Below are 17,801 nucleotides of genomic sequence, written 5' to 3' on the forward strand. Positions count from 1 at the left end.
TACTGCGCATGCGCCAGAAGACGCCGGTCAGAGCAGGAAGAAGACGCGCGTGGGAGAAGATGGCGACTGTGAACTCCGTGGACAGGACCTGCGCAGAGGGGTGAGTAACAAGTTAGGGGCATTTGCCCAGGGGGACAGGTAGGCCAGGGGGGAGGAGGGAGGGGGGCAACACAGGGGAGGGGGGAGGGCTTTTGCGCCCTGGGGCTTTCCTTATCCTTTAAGCATTCTTGCATTATAGGTGATTTTCCTCAATTTCAGGCAATTTTGGAGCAAAAATCTGCTGGTCACCTGAATGTCTAGAGGTTGAATTGTCTTACCAATATTTATTGAAATTGTATATGAATTAGGCCTCATGGGGCCCCTGTACCTCCTGGGCCCCCCCCTCTGTAGTTACTCCCCTGGTGACCGACGAATCTTTCCCAGTTTGCCTGCGAATTGTCGCATGCAACAAAAATAAGGTAAAAGATAGAATTATCGCATGGTGTCGCAGCGCTGTTCCGACGCATGCGTTTTGTCGGATTGCGACAAAATCGCTCGTGGAGTCCTAACCTTAAAGAAAAATGTGCAAATCAGTGAACATTGAAAAAGGCGTAGTTTCACATGTATTTATTTTTTAGACTTTGTTAAACAAAAACTACATTACCCAACATGCACTGGGAGACAGACTTGGCACATTAGGGCAAGAAAAAACTGTGGCTGGTTTCCAAAGTACAAACCAACCAAAGGCCCAAACAGTAGCCCAAATCTGCACCTTGGCTTGTTTGTACTTTCAAAACCGGCCTGGGTTTTAAATTAGTAGCCCAATTTGGCTGGAAACAGCCACCCTGACAACACTAGAGAGATCTCTAATCACTCGCTCAGTAACTATGGCTTCCCTCATGACATGCTTCCGGGGCGGAACTAGAGACACTGAGCCCACGTTTCCGGGGGAAAGGGATTGCTGGACACTGCGCCGGCGCAAATTTTAGTTTCGTTTCTGGAACAGCGAGTGGCAGGAAGCCGGTAAGTTGCCAGTGTCGGGGCTCGGGTTGGGGGTCGGTAGGATGGTGGCACGTGTAGGGCAGGGGCTGGAGTCGGTGGAGCTGCCAAGTCTTGGTGAGAGAATCCGCTCATGGGGACGTACAGGGAAGGTCACAATGACCGGATACTCGTCTTTCTCACTTGTCACATGGGAGGCCTGTGCCTGGCTGAGCATTCTGGGAGTCACCATTCTACGTCATTTGTGGGTAACAGGGATGATATGTGTGGGACAAACTATATGTCCTGACAAAGGGGTGTTTTCTTCTGTCACAGTGGTCTGATCCTGTATAATCATTGAGCTAAATACCAACTGACCCCCCACACCTGCCCCTTCCTTTGTGATTCTGCACTACAACTCCCTGTAACCTTAACCAGTAATCAAGTGTTACTGGGAGTTGTCTCAACAGCATCTGGGAACCCAAACTTCATAAACCGCTCCCTACACTGACTGTCTGTGTTTTATACCAATGTCACTTATGTCACTAACTGACATCAATACTCAGAGTTCCCTGTATAACTCAGCCTGCAGCCTTGTGCCTTTATATGGTCACAGAACAACCCCTCAGTGACTTCTAATATCCTTATCATTTACAGTAGGGGGTACATTATCCCTTATAATACATGAGTGATACTCAGAGTTCCCTGTATAACTCAGCCTGCAGCCTTGTGTCTTTATATGGTCACAGAACAACCCCTCAGTGACTTCTAATATCCTTATCATTTACAGTAGGGGGTACATTATCCCTTATAATACATGAGTGATACTCAGAGTTCCCTGTATAACTCAGCCTGCAGCCTTGTGTCTTTATATGGTCACAGAACAACCCCTCAGTGACTTCTAATATCCTTATCATTTACAGTAGGGGGTACATTATCCCTTATAATACATGAGTGATACTCAGAGTTCCCTGTATAACTCAGCCTGCAGCCTTGTGCCTTTATATGGTCACAGAACAACCCCTCAGTGACTTCTAATATCCTTATCATTTACAGTAGGGGGTACATTATCCCTTATAATACACGAGTGATACTCAGAGTTCCCTGTATAACTCAGCCTGCAGCCTTGTGTCTTTATATGGTCACAGAACAACCCCTCAGTGACTTCTAATATCCTTATCATTTACAGTAGGGGGCACATTATCCCTTATAATACATGAGTGATACTCAGAGTTTCCTGTATAACTCAGCCTGCAGCCTTGTGCCTTTATATGGTCACAGAACAACCCCTCAGTGACTTCTAATATCCTTATCATTTACAGTAGGGGGTACATTATCCCTTATAATACATGAGTGATACTCAGAGTTCCCTGTATAACTCAGCCTGCAGCCTTGTGCCTTTATATGGTCACAGAACAACCCCTCAGTGACTTCTAATATCCTTATCATTTACAGTAGGGGGTACATTATCCCTTATAATACATGAGTGATACTCAGAGTTCCCTGTATAACTCAGCCTGCAGCCTTGTGCCTTTATATGGTCACACAACAACCCCTCAGTGACTCCTAATATCCTTATCATTTACAGTAGGGGGTACATTATCCCTTATAATACATGAGTGATACTCAGAGTTCCCTGTATAACTCAGCCTGCAGCCTTGTGTCTTTATATGGTCACAGAACAACCCCTCAGTGACTCCTAATATCCTTATCATTTACAGTAGGGGGTACATTATCCCTTATAATACATACATTTGGCACAGTATCTGATATTGAACATTGAAAGAGACATGAGGGCATGTTTATAAAGATAGGTTCTCACTTCCACAATTGCAGTTACCCTTAACAACCAAATCAATTTTTTACTTTCATATTTTAATTGTTAAGCGGGTGATCAAAAGTCTGTTTCTAAATGAGCCCTGTGGCTTTGGGGAGTCATGTGACGAGGGTGTTCACATGAATCTGCCTTAAAAGCTGTTCATGAGCGAAATATTTTAATATGAACAGATACAAGAATGTTCTTGCCACACTCCTCCAGATGCCGTTAGTTCAGTGAAGCATAAAAGCTGCTGAAAGGAAACACTTTTGCTCATTCAGAGCAGGTGAACTATAAGTCTCAGCAGGTGGGTCTCAGTGTGGATAACATTCCCCACATATCCATTTGGATTAAGTCTCACTGTAACTCTGTGTTGCCTCATTTTGCAGAAAATGGTCCACGGCGAAGCTTTTTCTCGTCCTCTGAGTCGAAACGAAGTCGTCGGCCTGATCTTCCGCTTGACAATATTTGGGGCGGTCACCTATTTCACCATTAAATGGATGGTGGATGCCATAGATCCCACCAGGAAACAGAAAATGGAAGCCCAAAAACAGGTACTAACCTTTTTTGTGACATTCTTATAGCCAGTTCAATGTACAGAGAAGTAAGAGCAACGTCACCTGCCATCCTCCCTCCCACCTTTGTGATGTCCATATGTACAGAAGGAAAGCATTTGACAGGCACATAGCAGAGGGGTTTTTAATCCTGCTGTTGATTATTGAAATTATTATTTATAACTATATTTTTTTTTTATACATGGTATGTTAGGTTGAAAAAAGTCCATCAAGTTCAACCTTAAGTCTATACATAACTTGCCTAACTGCCAGTTGATCCAGAGGAAGGCAATAAAACCCATCTGAAGCCTCTCCAGTTTGCCTCAGAGGTGGAAATAATTCCTTCCTGACTCCAAAATGACAATGGGAGCAGTCCCTGGATCAACTTGTACTATGAGCTATCTCCCATATCCCTGTATTCCCTCACTTGCTAAACACCATCCAACCCCTTCTTATACCTATCTAATGTATCAGCCTGTACCACTGATTCAGGGAGACAATTCCACATCTTCACAGCTCTCACTGTAACAAACCCCTTCCCAATATTTAGCTGGAACCTCTTTTCTTCTAATCGGAATGGGTGACCTTGTGTCAGCTGGAAAGACCTACTGGTAAATAAATCATTAGAGAGATTATTATATGATCCCCTTATATATTTATACATAGTTATCATATCACCCCTTAAGCGCCTCTTCTCCAGCGTGAACATCCCCAATTTGGCCAGTCTTTCCTCATAGCTAAGATTTTCCCTTTACCAGCTTAGTTGCCCTTCTCTGTCCCCTCTCTAATACAATAATGTCCTGTTTGAGTGATGGAGACCAAAACTGTACGGCATATTGTAGATGGGGCCTTACAAGTGCTCTATACAGTGGAAAAATGACCCCCTCCTCCCGTGAATCTCTGCCCCATTTAATACAACTCAAGACCTTATTTGCCCTTGATGCTGCTGACTGGCATTGCTTGCTACAGACAAGTTTATCATCTACAAGGACTCCAAGCTCCGTCTCCATTATGGATTTGCCTAGTGCAGTCCCATTAAGGGTATAAGTGGATATTGTTACATCCCAGGTGCAGGACTTATCTTGAATTAAAGTTTGATCCTCTGTTGTGCAGGCTGAGAAGCTGATGAGGCAGATTGGAGTGAAGAATGTGAAGCTTACAGAGTATGAGATGAGCATTGCTGCACATTTGGTGGATCCACTCAGCATGTTGGTAAGGGATTCCCTGTTGTCTCTCTGCCCTGCGCTGTATAGAGATCAGGTAGAAATTGGCAGGTCTGTTGGGTGTAAACTCATATTTCCTTTTGACCCTTTACAACCTTATGTGCTTTCCCCAACAACAACAAAAAAAACAACCCTATCCCATCCCTATTGGTCTCAGTCCATCACCTTTCTCTCTTCAATTTCTTTCCACAGGTAACGTGGAGTGACATCGCTGGTTTGGATGATGTCATCACTGACCTTAAAGACACAGTGATCCTGCCAATAAGGAAGCGATATCTGTTTGAAAACTCAAGGCTTCTGCAACCCCCAAAAGGTACTGGGCAAGGCAACCCTTTCATTTTCTTAAAAGGGTTGTTCACCTTCAAATTAACCTTTAGTATGATGCAGAGAGTGATATTCTGACACAAATGCAATTGGGTTTCATTATTTATTATTTGTGGTTTCTGAGTTATTTCGCTTTTCATTCAGCAGCTCTCCAGTCTGCAATGTCAGCAATCTCGTTGCTAGGATCCAAATTACCCTAGCAACCATGCATTGATTTGAATAAGAGACTGGGATATGAATAGGAAAGGTCGGAATAGAAAGATGAGTAATACAAAGTAGCAATAACAATACATTTATAGCTTTACAGAGCATTTGTTTTTAGATGGGGTCAGTGACCCCCATTTGAAAGTTGAGAAAAATCCAAAGAAAAGGCAAAAAACTATAAACAATGAAGACCAGTTGATTAGAATTAGATGAGGCCATTCTATAACATACTAAAAGATTTGCCATTACTCACATACAAATTACTAGCCTGTATTTATTGCTTTCATAATCCAAAGGTTTCTGCCTACATGACAAATGTGTTTACCTTTGGACTGATAAAGGACTGTGCTTTATACTGCAGAGATAGTATCCAAGGAATATATATAAGATAAAGAATGTTTGCACAGCGATGTATACGTATGTATTACTAGCGTAATACAGGTATGGGACCTGTTATCCAGAATGCTCAGGACCTGGGGTTTTCCCACATAACAGATGTTTCTATAATTTGGATCTTCATACCTTAAGTCTATAAGAAAATCATTTAAATATGAAATAAACCCAATAGGCTGGTTTTGCTTCCAATAAGGATTAATTATACCTTAGTTGGGATCAAGTACAAAGTACTGTTTTATTATTACACAGAAAAAGGAAATTAATTTGAAAAATCTGGATCATTTGATTATAATGTAGTCTGTGGGAGACAGCCTTTCCGTAATTGTGAGCTTTCTGGATAACGGGTTTCCGGAATAACGAATCCCATACCTGTACATGAAAAGCAGTATAAAGTGTCTATACAAATTAAGGGGCCCAATCACGTCTGTTTTTGTACTGGCTATGTTTCAGTAGAGTTATTTGTTTCCCCTCACTGTATGATTAATTTCCTCTGTAGATCTGTATAAATATAGAATAAAGTTGCATGCCAGTGCATTAAGTGTTATGCTAGCCCTATATTAAAATATCAGACCAATCTTGAAGGGGTTGTTCACCTTTAAATTAACTGTTAGTATGATGTAGAGAGATATTCTGAGACAATTTGCAGTTGTTTTTCATTTTTTATTATTTGTGCTTTTGAGTTATTTAGCTTTTAATTCAGCAGCTCTCCAGTTTGCATTCTGGTTGCTATGGTCAGAATTTCCCTAGTAACCATGTACTGATTCAAATAAGAGACAGGAATATTAACAGGAGAGGCCTGAATAGAAGGATCAACAATAGCAATACATTTGTAGCCTTACAGAGCATTTGTTTTTTAGATGGGGTCAGTGACCCCCATTTGAAAGGTGGAAAGAGTCAGAAGAAGAAGGCAAATAATTCAAAAAAGAAAAAATGAAGACCAATTGAAAGGTTGCTTAAAGTTAGCCATGAAGTTCAAGGCTTAACGAGCTGATCCAACCAATTTGGTGTTGCCAGTAATCGGTATTGAGCAGTTACATGCAATCAAATTAGCAAAATTACAAGGGTACTCAGATTTTTGCACAGCCAGTTTTTCACATTTGATTTAATTTCATACAACTGAATACTGCTTCACTAGAAATCTTTGTTCAGAAAACACCCCAGTACTCAGATGTACCTGAGAAATGAAAGACATACCACTGTTAACTTTTATTGTTGGAAGTGGAGTCAATTATTATGCAGGCTGTAAAAACTGTGCTCAGCTTCTGTCTTTAGCTTACAGTGTAATACTGTTTATTTCCCAGGGGTACTTCTATATGGCCCTCCTGGATGCGGGAAGACTATGATTGCCAAAGCCACGGCCAAGGAAGCCGGATGCCGTTTCATCAATTTGCAGCCGTCTACTCTGACTGACAAGTGGTACGGAGAGTCCCAGAAACTGGCTGCCGCTGTTTTCTCCCTGGCTGTGAAACTCCAGCCCTCCATCATTTTCATTGATGAAATAGGTAAATCTGTGATGCTCTTAAATGGTTGGATCACCTTTAAAGGAGAACTAAAGCCTAATTAAAGAAGTAGCTAGAAATGTTGTACATGACGTTTTGTGCTTCTGTACCAGCCCAAGGCAACCACAGCCCTTTAGCAGTAAAGATCTGTGTCTCCAAAGATGCCCCAGTAGCTCCCCATCTTCTTTTCTGCTGATTCACTGCACATACTCTGTGCTGCTGTCACTTACTGAGCTTAGGGAGCCACTCACAATATACAGTACACATAGAATAGAAATGTCACAATATAAGGCTGATTAGTAATTAATACAGATAATTACTACATGGCAGCACAGAAACCAGTGCAATTAGCATCAGAATTGAATAATCAGCAAACCTGTAGCATCAGCTTATATTACAGGGGAAGCTCATTTTCTGCTGGATAATTAGTGACGAGCCCTAAGCTTAGCTTCTCAACAGCCAATCAGAGCCCACTGAGCATGTGAGTGTCACAGACACTTTCCAAGATGGTGACCCCCTGTGACAAGTTTGAAGTCCTGGATCATTGCTGCTATTGACAAGCTGTAACTTTAGCCTCGTGCAATAAGTTCACTATATAAAATATAACTTTTTTTAGCCACATTCATTTTTAGAGTTTAATGCTAAGAAGGAAATAGAGAGGGAGGGGCAGGTCTAAGGACATGACGCTCCTTTACACTGAATCATGTGCTTCTGCTGTACGTAACACAAGATTCTGTGGAAGGAGCTTAAAAGTTGTGGGAAAACCCCAAACAAGGATCATATTTTACATATCACTCTTCCTGCTGTGCAGATTCTTTTCTCCGAAATCGTTCAAGCTCTGACCACGAGGCGACAGCAATGATGAAAGCTCAGTTCATGAGCCTTTGGGACGGACTCGACACTGAATTCAACTGCCAGGTACCCCTTTAAATTCATATCTGTGTATAATTGCCCGGCAACAAGCTGGTGTTTTTCCTTTTTTTTGTTAATGTCAAAAGCAAAAAAATACAGTGGCCTCTAATTCTCCACTTCTGTTTGTGTAGGTGATTGTCATGGGTGCAACCAATCGGCCTCAAGATCTCGACACCGCAATAATGAGGAGAATGCCCACCAGGTTCCACGTTAACCAGCCAGTAAGTGATACAATGGCGGCTACACAAATTTATCTCAATATTTTCTGCTACAAACTCCGATCAAATCTGCTCTGGTTTCTTACGCTTATTTATTAGGGATGCACCGAATCCAGGATTCCGTTCTGAATTCGGCCTTTTTGAACAGGATTCGGATTTGGCCGAATCCTTCTGCCGGGCCGAACCGAATAGGAATCCTAATTTGCATATGCGGGAGGGAATTTGCATGACTTTTTGGAACAAAACAAGGAAGTAAAAATTGTTTTCCCCTTCCCACCCCTAATTTGCATATGCAAGTTAGGATTCGGTTCATTATTCGGCCGAATCTTTTGAGAAGGATTCGGCCAAATCCAAAATAGTGGATTCGGTGCATCCCTGTTACTTATTATTAAATTTTCCTGAAAATTTGCTTTGCGGGGAAAAAAATCAGATTTTCGCGATTTTTTTCAGATTTTTCACAGGAAAACTCAGATTTCTTATGTTTTTTGCCCGAAAACCCCTAAAAACATTGGGGTATTGCACGAAACCCAGCGCACATCAAAAAATTATTGGAACTTCTCCCATTGACTTATTTGCACCTCAACAGGTCTGAGATGCCGGATTTTCAGATTCGGACTTTGCCATCCTCTGGGTTTAATAAATTCCGAAAAATTCATAATTCTTAAATGTTTGCTTTGGCCCAGACTAAACCGTTGCCTTGTGCAGGAGTGTTGATGCTGTACTGATCAGAACACTTAAAGGGGAACTATCAGTAAAATGGAAATTTAATATAAGCTTCATCACACTGAAATAAGAGACTTTCTAAATACAATCAATTAAATATTCTGCACTGTTTCTGAAATAATCAAGTTTATCTTCACTATTCCTCTCTCAGCATCTGTTTCTCTTCATTCTCTCTTCATGCAGCAGTTGGGTGTCAGATAATCATTGACAGTTAGATCCAATATATCTTATAGGGCGGCTCCTTTCCTATCAGATGTATTAGAGCTCACTCAAATAACTGATTCCAGTACAAACAAAATCTAACAAAATAACTGCCTTTTGCACAAATTCTGCATGTAGAGAGACATGATGTCTGGTGAGTTTAATAGAGTGAGATCTAATACATCTTCTAGGCAAAAGGAGCCCCCTATAAGATATATTGGATCTAACTGTCAATGAATATCTGACACCCAACTGCTGCATGAAGACAGAATGAAGAGAAACAGATGCTGAGAGAGGAATAGTGAAGATAAACTTGATTATTTCAGAAACAGTGCAGAATTATTAATTGATTGTATATAGAAAGTTTCTTATTTCAGTATGAAGAAGCTGATTTTACATTTTCAATTTCGCGATAGTTCCCCTTTAATAAATCTGCACCATTGAGCTGTATAATGTTCAGCATTGTTACTTACTCTAAGGGCAAATATAAGTGACCATCAGATTTCACTACTTTTTTCCGATTGACGGGTGAACTTGCCCCATGCTAGTGAGGATCAACGAGCAGGAGACTTGTCAGTAGTCAGAGGTCTGTAGTAAAACATGCGTTGTATGTACATTTCTAGAAAACATAACACGCAGCGATATGGCAGCTTCCTGCTTTGTATAGCACATCTATGTGCACTAACATCATGTGCTTAAAATTGTTTTTTTTACAGTCTATGAGACAGCGAGAGGCCATTCTTGACCTTATTTTAAGGAACGAAAGGGTAAGCGAACCATTGTGTAAATATTCTATTATTTTTTAGTGATATTTGGGTGCAGCACTTTTTATCTGATATTTGTTTAAAGGGGTTGTTCACCTTCCAAACACTTTTTTCAGTTCAGTTGTTTTCAGATTACTCCCCAGAAATAGATTTTTTTTAATTATTTATTTTTTACTGTTTTTCTAAAATCTAAGTGTAAAGTTGAATGTTGGTGTCTCTGGTGTTTGAGTCTGACAGCTCTAAACTGTTACAATTTTACTACATTTAGTTGATCCATTTCTCAGCAGCATCTCTGGTGTATTAGCAACTATTGTATCAAGTCTAACAGTTGCCTGTATCAATTCAGATCAGTTTACAGGGTCGGCGACCCCCCCTCCTCCCAGAGCTGCTTTAGACACTTTACACTTCAATATTAGAAAAACGGTGACACCTAGAAAATAGAATGTAATTGGAAAAAGTCATTATTTCTGGTGATCTATCTGAAAACTAGTTGAAGAAGAACAACCCCTTTAACATCGTCCCTGCTCTGCGGTGGTGTAAACCTTTCTCAATTCATTCACATTGTACCATGTGTTTCAACATTCCACCACAATTTCTGTTCCAAAAGAAACTGCAAATGTTTACACGCTTTTCATAATCAAATCGTTAACTGCAGGAAATATTACACTTGTAACTGCTGATATTGTGAATGTGTAAGAGGAGCACCATCTCTGTGCTGGACTTAGTGGTGCAGGAAGCATCTTCTGACGCCTCCCTTCTCGGTTCTGTCGCTGGAGCTCTAGCGTTGAGCACATTAGTGTCAGGAGATGCTTCCTGCCTCAGCAAATTAAACCTTTGCCTTTCAGTCCAGCCTCGATCTGGTGGCGCTCTTGTTTTACTTTTATGAAGCTAACATTCTCTTTCTCACTGCTTTCTCTCCTTTCCCTGCTCTTAGGTGGACAGCCATGTGGATTTGCAGGAAATCGCAAGCAGCAGCGATGGTTTTTCTGGGAGTGATCTAAAGGAAATGTGCAGAGATGCAGCGCTCCTGTGCGTTAGGGATAGTGTGATTGGATACGCTGAGGACAGGTTTGTAATGGTGGCGGCAAATAGGTGCCTAGGAAATGATAATTAACTCTGCTCTATTAATGATGGCCTTATGTGTAACAATGCTGCTCATTGTGTGTATGCAACAATCCTTCCCTCTATATTTGCATTTATACTTATTATACTGAAAAGGGAAGCTCAGCCATCCTGAAAGGCCCAAATAAAGTTGTGTGGTCCTTGTCCCGAGGGCCGTGAATCAGATTTTTAAATGTGTGGCCAACTTAAAGGAACAGTAACACCAAAAATACCATGTACTGTTGCCCTGCACTGGTAAAACTGATCTATTTGCTTCAAAAGCACTACTATAGTTTATAAAAACAAGCTGCTGTGTAGCCATAGAGGCAGCCATTCAAGCACAGGATACACAGTAGATAACAGATAAGTACTACTATAGTTTATATAAACAAGCTGCTGTGTAGCCATGGGGGCAGCCATTCAAGCACAGCATACACAGTAGATAACAGATAAGTACTAATATAGTTTATATAAACAAGCTGCTGTGTAGCCATGGGGGCAGCCATTCAAGCACAGGATACACAGTAGATAACAGATAAGTACTACTATAGTTTATATAAACAAGCTGCTGTGTAGCCATGGGGGCAGCCATTTAAGCACAGGATACACAGTAGATAACAGATAAGTACTACTATAGTTTATATAAACAAGCTGCTGTGTAGCCATGGGGTCAGCCATTCAAGCACAGGATACACAGTAGATAACATATAAGTACTACTATAGTTTATATAAACAAGCTGCTGTGTAGCCATGGGGTCAGCCATTCAAGCACAGGATACACAGTAGATAACAGATAAGTACTACTATAGTTTATATAAACAAGCTGTAGTGTAGCCATGGTGGCAGCCATTCAAGCACAGGATACACAGTAGATAACAGATAAGTACTACTATAGTTTATATAAAGAAGCTGCTGTGTAGCCATGGGGGCAGCCATTCAAGCACAGGATACACAGTAGATAACACATACCGTAAGTACTACTATAGTTTATACAGTTTGTACCTTTGAAAAGATTCATTACATTGACTGATCTTTCTGAGATTGAATAAGTAAGGTCTATGGAATTGCAAGAACTACAACCCTCCAGCAGACATTGAAGAATTTGGTCTATGCCAACTGGGCAACTGGCTTTAGGTTGTATCTTACATTCCCCCCTGTGTATATGACCCTGTATATCATCAGCCTGGAAATCTCATGATGAGACAGAGGGTGCAGGGGAGGCAACTTGTTGTTTTGTCATTCACTTATAATAAATATAATTTGCCTTTTCTGTTTCTTTCCCTTTAGTCCTTGCGAGGAAATCCGGCCGATACACCAGAAGGATTTGCTGAAGGCGATTGATAAAATGAAGAAATCTAAGAGTGCGACAAACCAGGGAGTTCTCATGCACGTGAGCTTGGACTAGCCGCCCATTCCATCACACTAGCCAACCGGGGACGGGGGACGTCGGCTGCAAAAGGGAATCTGATCTCCTGCACCCCCCTCCCCTTTTATTGTTTTTTTTTTTTTTTTATAAATTTAAACCACATTTCCAGCAAATCAAGGTCCTGACAGCCAGCCATAAAGCATAGCTGAGATGTTGTGCTGTGATAACTTGGATCAATATCTTTCCATTACTGTTTGTGAGTGTTGCTATAGTGTGTAGGGTAAGAGAGAGAATTAGGATCCACGTGTAGTTCCTCAATAGGCCTTTAGGCGGCAGTCTCCTTCCTTTATTACAATTGAAGTATCTGGACCATAGAACGTAGTGTGGATGAATGAGTATAATAAAGGGTAACATTTATTATTTTATTTAAATACTTAAAGGGGTGGTTCTCCTTTACACTAACTTTTTATATGTTATAGAATGGCCAATCCCAGGCAACTTTTCAATTGGTCTTCATTGTTTATTTTGTATAGTTTTTTTAATTATTTGCTGTCTCCTTCTGACGCTTTCCAGCTTTCTAATAGGGGTCACTGACCCCATCTAAAAACAACTGCTTTGTAAGGCTACACATTTATTGTTATTGCTACTTTTTATTACTTGTTTTTCTGTGCAGACCCTCTCCTATTCATTTTCCAGTCTTTCATTCAGATGAAGGCATGGTTGCTAGGGTAGTTTGCACCCTAGCAACTAGACTGCCAACATTGCAAATGGGAGAGCCGCTGAATAAAAAGCTAAATAGCTCAGAAACCACAAATAATAAAAAATTAAAACCAATTGGAAATTACCTCAGAATATCCCTCTCTGCAGCATACTAACGGTTAACTTAAAGGTGAACAACCCTTTTAAGGTTTATGCCAGGGACAAGACCCCCTTCTGCACCCCATTTGTTCCAGTTATTCCCCAGTTTAAAGTCTAATGTCTCTTATTTATACCAGAGCCTCAATCTTTATTTTTATTGCTAAATGGGACATTGCCCTTGTATTATCTTGTAGAAGAAAACACTTTGCAACATTTTACTCTATTATTTCCCTTCAATCTGGATTTCAGAAAATTAAAAAAAAACCTGGTTGCTTGGCTGTTGAGCCTTGGCAACTAGAAAGCAGACTTAAATGTGTTGAACTTCAGCCCCTACTAGGAGGCGCTGATGGTTTGTAGATCAACAACATCTCACTTGCTCGTGCTTGTATAATTGGAATTAGTCGTGGCCGGAGACCTAATTATTTCACGTTTCACATAACCGTTTATTTATCACTTAAAGGGGGGGTTCTCCTTCAAGGTTAACTTTTAGTTTGTTATGGAATGGCCAATTCTAAGCAACTTTTCAATTGGTTTTCATTATTTATTTATTTTACTTTATGAATTATTTGCCTTCTTCTCCTGGCTCTTACAAGCTTTCAAGTGGGGGTCACTGACCCCGTCTAAAGACAAATGCTCTGTAAAGCTACAAATTTATTGTTATTGCTAATTTTTATTACTCCTCTTTCTGTTCCGACCCTCCCCTATGAATAACCCATATTCTCTTTCAAATCAGTGCATGGTTGCTAGGGTAATTTCAACGCTAGCAACCAGATGGCTGACATTGCAAACTGGAGAGCCGCTGAATAAAAAGCTAAATAACTCAAAAACCACAAATAATAAATAATGAAAACCAATTGAAAATCGTCTCTGAATATCCCTCTCTACGTCATATTAACAGTTAACACAAAGGTGAACAACCCCTTTAAATGCAACCACTGTAATTGATCAAAGCTATTTTGAGACCCTGAGTGACTTGCAAGTCATGTGACTGCATATTAGGAACCATAATTCAGTATTGTGGGTCTGCTGTGTATATAGTAAGGGCCCAGTACAGCTTGTCTATATGTCTATACTGTATATAGAAATAGTTCTAGCCTCGGATTTCTAATGCACACGGGGAGGCACATTTATCAAAGGTCAAATTTCGTTATTAAAAACTCCCATGAACTCGAAATTCTACCAATCGAAATTTATTCAAAAAATCTAATTTTTTAAACTCTGGTGAATAGGATCGACCCGAAAACTGGATTCTAATACCAATCTGATTCAAATTTTAAAAACTCGATTTGAGTTTTTTTTCTCTGAAAAAAACCCTCAAATTTAAGGAAGGCTGCAAACAACTCCAAATTGATCCCTGGACGTTTCCCATTGACTTAAACAGCAATTCGGCAGGTTTTAGGTAGAGAATAGTTGAATTCGAAAATCTCGAAAATCAAATTCTTTGAAAAACCCTAATCGAATTTGAATCATTCCGAGGTCAAATTTGGCAGTTTTGACCATAAAAGAAACTTTGAATTTCGAATTTTTCAATTCGACCCTTGATAAATCTGCCCCGTAATGTTGAAGGACTTTATATTTATCATATAGGAGTCGCTTGTATTTAATGTCACTTGCAAAGTAAATAAAGGGGCTGTCGTTAAAGGACAAGGAAAGGGGGTCGGGCAATTAGTTTGGTGACCCCCGTGAGTATAAGCACTAACCATAGGGGGTGCCTGAGAATTTGGTGACCCCAGTGAATTGCACTTTCCTTGTTATTTAATATATATAAATGGGAAGATATGGCTGATTGTTTATGACTAGGCCTTAGGGCTAACAATCATATCTAGTAGAAGATTTCATAGTCCCTATTCCTTATTGACAGCTGATGGAGCCCCTGAACAGGGGAGCCCCTTAGATAGGCCAATAATTTGGGGTGTCAGATCAGAATGGTTTGAGCTACTTATGACCAACTTAAATTCTATGGCCCATTGTCATACTACCCCTCAGAACTTGGGGGACCCCTGCAGAAGTTTTAAGGAGAATGGGAGGTGCTACTAGAATTTAGAGACCTGAGATTGTGAATGTAGTACATGTCAGCCATGTTTCCCCACCCGGCCCAAGGCAAGTGGAGATCAGAGCACCCACATGTGCCATAACCCCATCAGGTTCGTAACAAAGTGGGAAATTGGGAATATCCCTTAAAGGACCAGTAATGTCAAAATTAGTTTTTTAAAAATTCGACATATTTAACTTTAAAATCGCAAAGTCTTAATTAAAAAATAACTTACCGAAACTCCGCTTGTGCTCCTTTTCAGAAAAGGCGACGATCCATTGTGCAGCGCTCGATTTCTCATCCCTGGCTATCTCCTATAGAAGGCAAGGAGGAGAAATCGAGCGCCGCACGATTGATCGTCGCCTTTTCTGAAGAGGAGCGCAAGCGGAGTATCTCTAAGTTAATTTTTAATACTTTGCGATTTTAAAATTAAATATGTCTTGGTGTTTTTTGTTTTTTTCGTTATATACAAAAAAATTTGACGTTACTGGTCCTTTAAATTTCAGCTGTGTCAACGAATTCCTCACCCTCCTGCTGCTCCGCCTCTCCACGAGTAGCCCCTCCCACTGGGGGTGTATTTATAAACACTGGGTAAATTTGCACATGGGAAGTAACCCATAGCAACCAATCAACCATAGCCTTTTTTTCCCCCAACTACGTTCATGTTGAGCAGTGAAAGCATTTGATTGGTTGCTGTAGTTTATAACTGAGCCTCACTGTATTTTTTCCTTGTACCGACCGGAATGGCCCAAATTCACTTTACATAGCGTCTTCCAATTCCACTACCGGTTTCTCATTGGCTGGAAATTATTATTTTATGATTTTTTTTTTTTTAATTTTAGAATGAATATTTTTATTTGAAATCATGTAAATATAAGAAATATGATTGTTTTTGCTTTTTCAAAAATAATAGAAATGTATAGTGTGTGTGATGATGTTCTCTGTATGGAGATTGGCTTGGAAGGATGATGCACTGACTCAAACCAATGGAAGCTTTCTGATTGGTGGAAAAAGAAGTAAATAAAGTTTTTCTTTTCCCTTGAAACGGCTGTTTCCATTGTGCTCTTATTTAACTGTTTTATTCTAAAGGGGAAATAAACCAACCGTATACATTAGCCTTAGCTGCGTAACTCTTTGCTTCCCACTAAGAGAAGGAGAAAAAGGGCACGGTTTGCCTTTAAAAAAATAATTATTACAAAAAATAAGGTGTTCGTACCACGCTATGGCCAAAATATGTAAGCTCACGTGCCACGTCAATGTCCTTGCCACTGTTCTCCCGTATCTCAGTGGGGTTGGCCGACTCCATCTTTTGACCCTTCCCAGTCTTGGTCTCCATGAGCCAGAAGCTTGCGCTCTGTATGGGCTGAACGAGACTGGGAATGGAAGGGTCCAAGCATTGTATATGTTTTCGCTGCAACAGTTTCCTGCGCAGGATTTTGCAGCATTGTGTAAGTGCTTGGCGGCACCTGGAAACAAGGTCCAGAATTGGTGATCCTGTACAGCAGCTCTGTTGCAGAAATACACTCCGAATCTATAGTGAGACCTTTACATGATGTTTGTCATCTTCATTCCTATTCCCCTGGTCTCTTGTCTCCTCTCACTGATACAACTTCATCTGACTCTTCTTTCCCTTTTGGCCTGTGACTTCATATCAACAACTGAAGACCGGCTGTGGGTTCCTCCTATGAGACGTGTGCTTATTGCTCATGTTGCTCCAACAAGACTTGATAAAGGAGAAGGAAAGGCCTATTTACTTGGGGTGCCAAAAGCGATTGTATCTACTTACCTGAAACCCTGGGTCACTGCTCCTATCGGCAGAAAACTGCACCGGCCGGGGTTATACCAGTGAGCACCACGGAGCCATCCTCTTCCTCTTTCTTCAAATTTCCCGGGGCAGACGCATGCGCAGTAGAAGGAAATAGCGACTTTGTTCGCGGTTAAAGAAGAATTCAACCCGTAACTAAAAAAAACCCTACCCTAAGTAGACCCCTCCTCCCCCCAGCCTAGCTGCCCCCCGGGGAAATGCCCCTAACTTTTTCCTTACCCCTCGGTGCAGATCCAGGGATCGCAGTTCACGGCAGCCGTCTTCTGGGTAATTTGAGACAGAGACCGGTGAATCGCCGCATGCGCAGTTGGAACAATTTATCGGTTTGCAACAACGGCGCATCAGCCGAAATGGACGAAAATTGCTGAAGCGCCGGAAGAAGACACAAAGACCCGGAAGATGGCTGCCGTGAAGTGCGATCCTTGAATCTGCACCGAGGGGTAAGTAAAAAGTTAGGGGCATTTCCCCGGGTGGAGGGGCTCTACGTAGGGTAGGGGCTCCGTGGTGCTCGCTGGAAGAACCCCGGGCCGGTGCAGTTTTCTGCTGATAGGAGCACCAGCCCGGGGGGCCAGGTAAGTCCAGTAGAACCCCCATTTTACTTTTTTCAGGGGTCCAGAAAAAAAACAAGTGTAGATTTCAGGAAAATGTAAAATGAGGGAAATGTATTATGTATAATATATAGGTGGGACCACAAAACAACAATGTAAAATGAGGGAAAACTTAAACTCAGGGGATGTAAAATAGAGGTTTTACTGTATATACAAAGTTAACAGAGCCTTTCCTTCTCCTTTAAGGGGTCTGGGGACCCCAAACCCTGCCCTTTGTGCA

General features: G+C 41.0%; 1 protein-coding gene across 2 annotated transcripts; it reads left to right on the forward strand.

Moving 5' to 3' along the window:
* Window positions 1-857: 857 nt before the first annotated feature.
* On the forward strand, window positions 858-12,793 carry atad1.S (ATPase family, AAA domain containing 1 S homeolog). 2 transcript variants are annotated; one of them, XM_018227311.2, is made up of 10 exons: window positions 858-1,002; window positions 3,163-3,327; window positions 4,441-4,539; window positions 4,743-4,863; window positions 6,776-6,976; window positions 7,785-7,891; window positions 8,017-8,106; window positions 9,744-9,794; window positions 10,726-10,859; window positions 12,180-12,793. In XM_018227311.2, exons 2-10 carry the CDS (start codon window positions 3,166-3,168, stop codon window positions 12,295-12,297), a joined length of 1,083 nt encoding a protein of 360 aa, XP_018082800.1. In that variant the 5' UTR covers window positions 858-1,002; window positions 3,163-3,165; the 3' UTR covers window positions 12,298-12,793. The 2 variants fall into 2 exon arrangements, with proteins under 2 accessions (XP_018082800.1, XP_018082799.1); XM_018227310.2 differs by lacking the exon at window positions 858-1,002 and adding an exon at window positions 1,097-1,222.
* The last annotated feature ends 5,008 nt before the right edge of the window (window positions 12,794-17,801 follow it).

Source organism: Xenopus laevis, chromosome 7S (assembly GCF_017654675.1).
Source record: "Xenopus laevis strain J_2021 chromosome 7S, Xenopus_laevis_v10.1, whole genome shotgun sequence".
In the NCBI taxonomy this organism is placed as follows: domain Eukaryota; kingdom Metazoa; phylum Chordata; class Amphibia; order Anura; family Pipidae; genus Xenopus; species Xenopus laevis.